Here is an 11351-nt window from a genome sequence, read left to right as displayed (position 1 = left end):
CCTTACCCTACCCATCTCTAAATTGTATATGACAGAAAAAAATACATAGCCAAAGTAGTTATCTCAAATGTTTGTATTTTCAGCATCAAGAAAACTAAATTGCAAACTAGGATGAATACAGAAAAAGCATTATGGATTTGGCTTCAATAGCTATACATTATTATCTGGTGTAACTAGCCTTAATCTGAAATTACGAAGCACTTCCAACCTGATGCAAACACTGAGAGAATCTTCCCCTTGCAAATTAATTTGAGAAACAGATTCCTTAAGGTATTTTCCAAGTTATTCTAAAGTAGAAGTAACAGAGCTTCTGAGAAATCCCTCCATACTCCACACTGAACAGCTTACCTGAAGGCAATTAAAAGGTCTCCTCTCCAACTGTGATTAAGTTCCAGTTCTAAATGTCAGCTTTATTAAGCAGTCAAGCATTTGATTCTTCTAATTATTGCTTGTATTCTTGATACTAATGTACTTGTATCAATACATTTAAGTAAGAGAGAGAAGCTAGATTTTATTAAGGGAGTTTGATGAGTGCATGTATTTGTACTCTGCTTTGCAACGCAGACCACAAAGGCAACATTTTAACATCAACAGCCAAATTTGGTTGAAAAGGCTCTAAAAAGCGACAAACCTTAGCAGAGTAGATGTACTCTTTATATTCAAGCTATTTGTATTGTAATATAATGGATTCTTAGGAATAATTCATTGATCTTTGGTACCTACATTTTTATTAATGTGTTTTTATTTCATAGACCCAGCTCTATGCTATTTTCTGGCATCATTCCATTGAAACGCAATCTATTCTACTAACTTACTGCAAAGAATTTTACATCTTCTTGAATATTATATTGCCTTAACCGAGTTCAACCTACAGAGAGGTTTATCAACAAATCAGTACACTAACCATAGTACATTACTACAAATAGCATGTTACAAAACCAGATTCTTTTTGTGAAATCTTTTCTTTGTTCCTGACTCAATTCAGACAAGACTAGTTAAAATGGCGTGCATGTAGGTACTGATCATGCAATAAGCATAACTTATGTCTGTTCATAAAACAGGTCATTTCTGATCTGAATCTGTTCTAAGCAGCAGACCTATTACCGCTGTTTAAATTACATACAGATTGCACTATTAATTTTTGTGACTGAATGCAAATTCTTATGAATGTGAAAAACTATCAAATTAAAACCAACCAAGCAAAAACAAACAAACAAACAAACAAACCTGGAAGTGTTATTTCTGTGAAGGAAGTTACCCAATTCTCTACTTAACAAAGTGTCCTAGAAAATTTCTTAGAAAAATCTGGCTAAATATTTAATCAGGAAAATATTGCATTGTAAATGAATTTGTAATGCAGGCAAAACTCTCAAATCATTTTCAGTTAGAAACTATCAATTTTGCTCATTTTTTTTCCCCAGATACACACCAATTTTTAAATATTCCAGTAAACAGTAATTACTCAACAAAAACCACAACATATTTCCAAACATGTTTCCATAAAGCAAGCAAAATGTTGGACCTGAAAGAAAAGATCATGAACCTTCAAAAATACTAAAGCACATTACTAGAATATTAAATATTATTATGGTAGTATGGCAGTAGTAAAGTGAGTCCCTTTTCTCTGATGTTTTCTCACCTTACAAACAGCATGTGTGTGCACATGCTCATATACAAGTACTGCAGTTATATTCAATATTCCAGCATTATTTTCACAAACCAAAAATAAAGTTCCCTCAGAGAATACTTCTGAAGTGGATACTAGAAGTAGATACTTCTCCCCATTTCTATAGAATTCAAACAGTGCCAACGCAAAATCAGCAGCCCTAGCAAAGCCCCTGATGACTTTCAAAAAGAATGGCAGGAAGACAGACCCTGCTAGACATATGGAAAAGAAACCCTGGTAGAATATTTAGGTGTCAAAGAACTGTTAAAAAAAAATTCAGACCACAAATAATGCAAAACCAATCCTTTAGGAATGATCAGTAAATTGGTACTCACTGGTATACAGTACTCCACCATTGGGTAATGCAATTTATGCCCCTTTGCTGTACGGCCAGAAAAGAAGCAGCTCTGACAAACGTCATAGTTAAAATGTTTTAAGCTCCGGTACCTATGGGGACATTAAACAATGTGATTAGAGCTTCCTAGGTTCAGTTCTAATACGTACTTATTATTAAGCCTCATGAGGCAAATTACTCTTTGAAATATTGTCACCTGCTTTTCAGCAGCAGCTACATAAGGACACAGCCAGTTTGTTTTTGCTTAGAAAGCACAGGTAGGGTGCTGACAGCGCCCTGGCTGCAGACCCAGGGCATCTGTGCCACCACTGCATCTGCACAGGACACAGGAAACCTGCAGCCCTCGTAGCCCACTTCATGCAACCTTCTTACGCTACTCAGGTTGCTTCACAGAGTATTTACAAGGAATTCCTACCTTCTGTAGCAACACAGACAGCCAATGTCAATCACCTGTTGACAAAGTCACTTTGAAACAGACAATCTTACAGGCATCAGCTCTACTGACTTAAGATTATATTGATTTAGCTTTTTTCCCCCCTCTCTTTAGTTACTGGCTGTTATCTCACATTAAAATATCATTTATAAACCACACTGTTTTACATTTATATGTTTTTACATTTACTGTTTAAATGCATTTACATCATTCTGATGCTCAGAAATTCTAAGTCCATGTTTAAAAACCTGAAACTCTTAAAGTTCATCAACTATGAGAATAATACACAATTAAGTTTTAAAATTGTATTATTATACTTGCTCTTGAAAGCCAAAGTAATGAATAAACTAAGTAACAAAGAAAAAAAAAAACGTACACAATATCTCCTATATTAAATGCAACCCCCAAGAGCATGATATGTAGATATTTTAAACCAAAGCTGGCTAAAGCAGGTTCCATCCACTGTTTGTTACAGTATGGTTGTTCTGACTGGATGAGATTATATTATTCGTCTGAAACTAAGATGAGCTAGCTGAAGCAAACTGAATAGCTACTGAATAGTTAAAGTTTAAAACTGAATTGCTTCCTGAGAGCAGTTTTCAGTACCAAACCACATTATTCCCCTGCTGAGTTTTATGTTTTGTTTTGCAAAAGAATGTGTCTATAAACGTAAAGGTTCACTTTTAAGGATGCTGATGCAACTGTTTGTAGTCTTTACTCAGAGCCTGTGTATTAAATGGCCGCATCTACCTTCTGGTAAGATGCTAGATGCTTTTGTTGTTGTACATCTCTTGCTTCATTATAGAAATGATTTAGAATGAGTCATTCTTTTCATCTTCCCTTGTCTTCTGTCTCCATGACATCCTTTTCCACACTAGATATCTCAGTATAGACAGGATCCACCAGCTGCAGTTTAGGCATCTGAAAGATCTCTGAACGGAACTTAGCCACCCTAGGCTCCCTCAAGTATTAATTAAGAAAAATAGGAACATCTAAGAGTGATTTCATCTCCTCTTAAGATAGGCAACAAAGTTTGATCAGATTACTTACATCTCCCTATTTATAGTAAAAGTCACTAGCTCAGTCTTACAAAACTGACTAAAGCTAGCATGTCCAAAGCTAGGTGAGACAAATCTGACCCCAGGATTCGTATAAATATATAATCTTTAAAACAACAGAAGGAAGGAGAGAAAGAGAAAGCACAAGGAACAAAAATGACTCATCTGCCTTAATACTGGTAGAAAAGCCTTAAAATCGCTTACAGGAAAGACTGATCTATCATTCCTAAATAAAACACTCAACTTCACAACCACAACAGTGAAAAATCCAACAATTATGTTTAGCTCTACTCCCCTACTTCATTTTGCATCATTTTACACACTGGAGCAATCAATGCACAAATGTATGTTAGTTATAACAGTACTCAGAAAGGGTACCAACTATCCAATGCCTCATGATGATAAATCATAGTTAAATCATACAGTTCCGGAGAATAAAAAGAATATCACCCCTGGAGTCATTTTTGCTTTAAGAATTCACAGCTTCCTTTGAGCAGACTAAACTTAGATTGAGTTCAGTGCTTCGAGACAGGCACTATGCAAGTCTCATCACAGTAACATATCAATGTTTGTGCCAAGCAAGGAAGGATAGCTGCTGAAGGGTGTTCAGTACTGGCTGGCACGAATGGCTTGGTTTCACAAGCTTTATGCAGGAGGTGGGGCAGCCAGCAAACCCACCGTGAGTCTTCTTGCTCCATCTAAGTCATTTTTTTTTCCAAAATACCTGATAACAACCTCCTCTTGCACACCTGTCAGTCACAAGGCCACTGGGTATCTAACAGGGGGACCACAGGAACCAGAAACACACTGGCTCAGGAGCTCCTGCAGTGAGATCCACACTGTGGTCTGACCAGGGATGGCAGTTCCCATCATAAATCAGGAAAATGGTGGAAAAACAAACAAGGAACTATACTTGGTGGAGAACGTGCACATAACTCCCCTTCTCTTACCTAAAGCCAACAATCGGACATTCTTTGCAGATGTTGCACTTGGCCTGATGTTTTGCTGTTTCTGCAGCTGCCACGCGGTGTAGAACTGGTAGCCATACCATAGACTGTGGCTCTAAGCGCATCCAGTCTATAAACTGCTTTACAGTAATTTCCGGCTTGTTGTGGTTCTGGGGAAAGTAAATATATATATATATATAAAAATAAATTAAAAACAATAATAATAAAAAAGGAAATAGAATTAAAAACACTCCACAAACAGATTTTACTTAGAATTTAATTTAAAAAAAAAAGTGTTAGTCCTTTCCATGTCAGGTTAATGTGGAACCAGTTAAAGTACACAGGAAACAACTTTGATTAAAATACAAATAAAGAAAACAAGTTGAGTTAGCCATTAAGAATAGATAGGTCTAAACAGCTGTGACAGAGGAGACAGATGGCAATAACGATGGAGTAGTCCACGATAAAGCCATCTTTGAATTGAAAGGACTTGAGAAAGAAGAACGAAAGTGCTAAAGAGAAGCACCTTCTGCATTTCAGACATGGTTGTCTTTTGAGTTAAGACTGATTCCAGACTGCTAAAAGTCAGTACTGCTTGCAAGGGTCTAGTAATTGTCTTAAGGCTCACGATAAATTTTTAATTGTGTTCTGAGCCCATGGTATTCTTACCAGTTAGCATGTTAAACACACAAATAAATAGAGATAAATAAACAGGAAAATAAATCTGCCATTTTATATCACTGCAAGAAATCAACAGAGTGGAAATATTAGCATGACTCTTTTAAGAAGCAAATAAACATGTTTCCATTCTCTTCAAGTTGTAACTAGCAGAAGAGCCGAGCTGTAAAGGAATTACGTTCATCCTATTTGTCAGCAACAAGAACAGGTTGTCCTTCTGAGCTCACTGGATATAACAGTTTAAAATTTAAAATGAAAGCTATACTTAAATGGTAACACATGACAAAAAGCAACATTAGACTTCTTAAACTATTCATAATCCACGCCAATTTTTCTTACTAAGAGGGAGCTGCAGGGAAGAAAGGAATGATAAGCTTTCCCTACCAGCAAAATACTTGTTTTCACTAGGCTGAGATAGCTCTGAAATCCCGTTGCATACTTTGTCTATACTTTCCTAATGACGAGGAGCAGAACTCGAGGCATTCATGTGAGATAAGGGATGCAACTGGATCACCAGTATAATCCCAATAATACAGAGTGTATTTAAACTCTACCTTGGCTAGTGCACCTCGCCCATAATTGAACAGCATGGTGGATGGGGCAGATCCTTGAAGAACACAGAAGATAACTCCTCTGTGACAGAAAAGTCTGTCACTAAAAAATTAATTTATTTTAGTGTGACTTGAACCACTTGAGGCCAGTGATGGATGTCAAGCACCATCCCTTACTGTCTGAAGAAGCAATGTTAAAACCTCAGAGAAGTTTTACACGGTTAGTTGGTCAAAACAACTTCCATAAGTATCGAGCAAATTATTCCAGATCTGGATAAATAATTCTTCAATCCCAGTCACCTTAGAGTCCAGAAAAGAATTGAACAAGCTAAATAAGTATGTAGCTTTAAAAAGCTAGCACAACTGAATTTTTCAGGGTGCTGGATGAAAATAGAAAAATATCTATAAAAGAATAGTAAAAGAAAAACGCCCTAGAAGTTCTCTGTAACTTTTAATCTGTTGGATTCAATAAAACTACAAATACTGAAGTCAGTGGTTTTATATATGCCACAGTGAATTTTTAATCAATATATAATTTCTGACAATGCTTAAAGCAGCCACTTTCACAGACGTAATAAACTCCAGCAATATAGTTATCACTACCAAACAGTCAGAGCCTTAAGCATCCTTGACAAATCCTGAGTTAGGTTGTGTTCCATTGCGATGGCATCTTTTTTCTTCTCATTTTCTTTAAACAGACAGACGTTCTTTGCAGCCTCATTAACCCCCTGCATGTAGTACGGACCTGAACAGCAGGCTGTAAGACAGCTTTATTTTATGTTCTGATCTGCTGCATAAAGGCTCACGAAACATAAATGGCTGTGGTTGAAGTTCTGTGCAACTGCAATCTCTTTTGTCAGAAAAATAATGCTAAACAATATCCTGATGCACAAAGTCAAAAATTACTGTCAACATCATTTTCTTGTTCTTTTGAGATCAAATCTTGTTCCAGGACATAAAAGCACGTTGTTCTCACAGTATCACGTTGTTCTGAACGATGCAAAGCAGGATAATTGGCCACTACAATAATTTTTAATAGCATTCGAAGCAGTCAATATTATCATACACACAAATAATTATATATTCTTTTTGCTAAAAAGCAATTTGTTTGATTGTCTCCTAAAAGATGAATGAAACTTTCACAGCTACACTTTAACAATAACTTTCCAGTAATGTTAACAACAATTCGGTTGCAGGAGCAAACTCATTTCTCTTCAAAACTCAATAGATGTTTTTAAATTCCTCTCCTATTTTTACACCATGTAAAAGTAGGTCTTAAATTGCTCAGAGAGAGGTTTTTCCCATGAAGATTTGTATCATCTCACCTGTTGGAAGCAGCTGCGCACACTGGGTTCGATGTTACTGCCACCAAAAGCTGCCACCTCCCCAAGCTGCCGGGGAATCTGGATGGCATCGTGCAGCAGCAGGCCAAGCTGCCTCTGGTCACACATTTCTGTGGGACCCGCCACTTCGTTGAAGAGATCTGCAACACAACAAAAGGCGCTAGCTCATTTCGTTTGCATCTACATTTCCTTTTATTCAGTAACACCACAGCTTGAGTTTTGCCATTTCTGTAATTCAGATGCAGCAACAGACGACCTCTCCCTCATTTACAATAGTTTACCCTCATCTAATCTCGATTACTTTGACTACTTTTTCTGGATCTGTAACCATACAAATGAGAAGAGTCAGGTCAAATGAATTAAATCATACTTAGCTTCCTATGGTAAGATAAATAAATATCTTGATATTTAAGATAAATAAAAATTAAGAATTATAAAATTAATAAATTAATTTAAATATCCTCCTGATAAATTTGTACATTCAACTACAACCTATCGCAGTTCTTTTTTTTACTCATGAACAGCTATGTGACAAAATAAACCAGCACAAAACCGGAATAGCTTTTTGTGCCAATCCATCATTACTTCATTTTTCCCCTAGTATTTACGAAGTTTTCTATGTTATCACAAGGGAAGAAAAAAATAAAAGATTTTTCAGAAATCCCTATTTTATGCCAAAATCTATGCTTTCCTTAGGTTGGCTGGAGACAGACGTGTTTGCTGTGAACTGAGACTGGAAATGAGCACAAGTCACAGCTGGCAGCGTGAAATAGCTCAAAGCATGAGCACCAGACAGCCAGCAACACAACTCGTCCTTAACAGGAATCACATTTGCTTCCTGGATAACCACATCTGTTCCAATGCACTTTCCTTTTACCCATTTCCTAAGGTACATGTCAAGCCCTGCAGCATAAATGCAGGCTCTGGGATGACTGTAACGACAGAAAAAATTGAGGCTGAAAGGATCAAGAAATTGTTCCCAACACAGACACTTGCTGGGAAGAAAGACACTGCTTGTTCCCGCTTAAGAGTCACAGTAAACTATTGAATTAATAAGCCTATCTGCAGTACAGAACATATTTCTTAAAGTAGTGTATCTACACATTTCTTTGATTTTTTAAATATATTTGTAATCGTTAAAATTTCCAGCTAGATATTTTTAACACGTTTCTCCCAACAATCCTTGATTTATGAACTTTGTAGTTTTGCATATTGATATTTAGTCACCAGATTAATCTTTCCTGAAAATATCTTGAACACTGAATTAATCTCTTAGAAATAGCTTTAAATTCTGTGGATGGTGTAAGTTACAAAAGAAACTGTAGTGGATTCTGTGTGTTCAATTCCAGTTGGCTTTTACGATCTCCTTTTGCACTCAGTGGCCAGTTTGGATTAAAGTTCCAAATAATGTTAAAAGAAAAAAAAATCATTTACACTATTCCCCCCTGCTACTCATCTTTCCTACCAAAACACCTGGTAATAGATTAGAAATAAAAGAAATTTGAAAATTCAGTCTGACTGCACTTGTGATTGAGAAACAGAGCAGCTTTCTTCAGAAACATTCAAGAGAAACTCTTTTATTACACTCCGCAAATTGTTTTGCCCTTCATTTGGAGTAACTGTCAAGCTTTGTCAGCATGCATCAGAAAGACGGCTCATACCTTTTGCTCTTGACAAAAGGAGCTGAGGCAGAAGAGAAGACTTTCACAAAACATAAATCCAGATGACTGAATGATTTATTTATTTTTTTTTTTAGAGTTTCTTGTATTTTTCTTGCTTAGTCAAACAGATGCTGCAGCATCTTCAGCACTTAGCAGTGAGAAAGCCCATGGATGACAGCGCTGACAGAACAAGCACTGCCCTGCTGCAGGCTCACCTTGGCAATCCCAAACCCTGGCCAGCTTTTTCAGCTGCAGTTGGAACAGTTTTCCAGTATCTAAGAGTCCATTTCAAAAAAATGGATCAGGTAAAAAATGCCCATTTGATTTTTTCTACTTTTATCAATCTACAGTGGAAATGGGTGCTACAAGAACAATTCACTCACTACTGCAGCTGGGAGGAGGATGAAGTACTTTCCCAAGCCCTAAAGCATCAGTTGATTGGGGAGCTAATAAACAGAAGAAAAATGACATGTCAGGAGAGAGAAGAGGGAGAGTGATCGGCTAGGGCTGATGCAAGTAGGAAATCAGCAAATACACTGGAGAGCTCGAACTCCTCCAAAACAGCCTACTTAACCAAAAATACAACTAGAACTTAACACTGGCAGCTGCACCGTAACCACTGAATGCTGAAGTGCACAGGAGTTACTGGATGGTAACCCCCCTCCTCCCCAAATCCTCAATGAAATTGGTGTGACAACACAGGAGAAGCTCCTCAACTAAAGGCAAGCAAAGCCAAAATGTTCCTGCTAGCTGGCCATCCTTCTTGAAGAAATGCAGGAGGTGTTCCCTAGCAAAGGAGATAACCCAAGAGCAGCTCTGAATTGGCAGACATAAGGGAGAAAGGTTTGTTTCAGCTCTGACAGCGTGCACCAAGACTCCATATCCACCAGTGGGGATGGGGACCCCATATGTCACCCACCAGCAAAGTCAGAAGCCACGAACTGAGCACTGCTATAAATGGTGTTTGTACATATGTACATACATATTGAGAGTTTATATATAAAATACAGTTATCTTAAGTAAAACTGTATATGGGACTAAGACAAGAAGGATTTGGGAAGCAAAAGTAAAGATTATTCAGACTTGAGCCATAACAAAAAGCAGAAACAAACAAACAAAAAAGACCTGTTTAATCTTAAATTAAATTCAGCCTTACATTAATATTCTGAGGATGAAAACCAGCAGGACCCAAAAAACAACTTAGCTGGACAACCTGAAAAAATGTACTTACTGGTTGGTATAGAAGTGGATACTCAAAAATGTTGAAAAGTTCATTCAATTCCTACCAAAACAGTATTAAGCTGTCCAACAACACACCTTGTGGCTTTTGCTGAGGTTGCCAAGACATCAAGTCATAAACCTAGCCCTGTCAAGCCTAAATCATGCAAGCAGCTGCAAGGGATCTAGTGCAGTGTAAAGCCTTGAAAGTTACACTCAAATATGAATTTAATTAAGAATATGCAAAAATAGAGAATGTGTCATTGTTTGTTCGGATGCATTTTTACAAACAGGATGCACATGTTACAAACAAGATGCACATCCTTACACAGAATGCACAGGATCGAGTGCACCCTCAGTAAGTTTGTGGGTGACACCAAGGTGGGGGGCAGTGTCAATCTGCCAGAGGGTAGGAAGGCCCTGCAGAGGGACCTGGACAGGTTGGGTCAATGGGCAGAGGCCAGTGGGATGAGGTTCAACATGGCCAAGTGCCGGGTCCTGCACTTTGGCCACAACAACCCCATGCAGCGCTACAGGCTTGGGGCAGAGTGGCTGGAAAGCCGTGCAGAGGAAAATGATCTGGGGGTGCTGATTGACGCTCACCTGAACATGAGCCAGCAGTGTGCCCCGGTGGCTAAGAAGGCCAGCAGCATCCTGGCTTGTATCAGGAACAGTGCAGCCAGCAGGACCAGGGAGGTGATCGTCCCCCTGTACTCAGCTCTGGACCTAGTGCTTAGGAACATGGTTTACTGGGTGATATTGGTAGTGTGGTGATGGTCGGACCAGATGACCTTGGAGGTCTTTTCCAACCTTAATGCTTCTGTGATTCCATGACATTCTTTTCATTCATTTTTTTTTCTTCCTTCCCCTTTCTTTTTTTTTTTTTTAAGTATCAAAGTGTTAGTTCCAAATGGTTCCAAAACTAAGAACATAAACATAAAATAAAAATCACGTTCCAAAATGTTTCATAACACTTTAATTTTAAACTTCTTCATGGTAGAGATTTTCAAGTAGCTCTTCTTTCTTACCACAAACCCTGTAGGTTTTATGCATGAAATGATATAACCCAAAACCTACACCCTGTAAATTTATAAAACACTTTACGCATGTTTGCTATTTCTGTTGCCAGTCTGGCTTTCTGTGTTAAACATGAGGCCAGGTACAAGTGAAATGCACACAAATGTATTTCCATATATTACATAGCACTATGACTTATCTTTGCCTTTAACATTGAGAAAAAGGGAAGGAAGTTAAAGTTCCTGCTGTCCCTGAGAAAATCCACACCTCTGAGACATCATTTGTTTCCTGATTGCATGACCAGGCATAGAATCATCTCTGAATAATCACACATAATTTTAAACTCGTATTATTGGAATGATTTGCTTACATGATTGAAAATTTCTTTCTTAGAACATGTGGAACACTAAAATTGAGTCGTTAA

General features: G+C 37.7%; 1 protein-coding gene across 4 annotated transcripts in view; it reads right to left on the bottom strand.

Annotated features, from left to right (window-relative positions):
* UTRN (utrophin) overlaps window positions 1-11351 on the bottom strand; it is a gene marked incomplete at its 3' end in the record, with an annotated part of 370441 nt that overhangs the window by 29985 nt on the left and 329105 nt on the right. For all 4 annotated transcript variants that reach the window (XM_080586229.1, XM_080586228.1, XM_080586227.1 and 1 more), the window contains 3 exons: window positions 7014-7171; window positions 4463-4629; window positions 2002-2113 (listed from right to left, as the gene is read on the bottom strand). In XM_080586229.1, coding sequence (XP_080442355.1) covers window positions 2002-2113; window positions 4463-4629; window positions 7014-7171 — 437 coding nt within the window. The remainder of the gene's footprint in view (window positions 1-2001; window positions 2114-4462; window positions 4630-7013; window positions 7172-11351) is intronic.

Source organism: Anser brachyrhynchus (assembly GCF_964034855.1).
Source record: "Anser brachyrhynchus genome assembly, chromosome: 3".
NCBI lineage: Eukaryota > Metazoa > Chordata > Aves > Anseriformes > Anatidae > Anser > Anser brachyrhynchus.
Note: the sequence above shows the minus strand (reverse complement) of the source record. Positions and strands in the feature narration are given on the sequence as shown.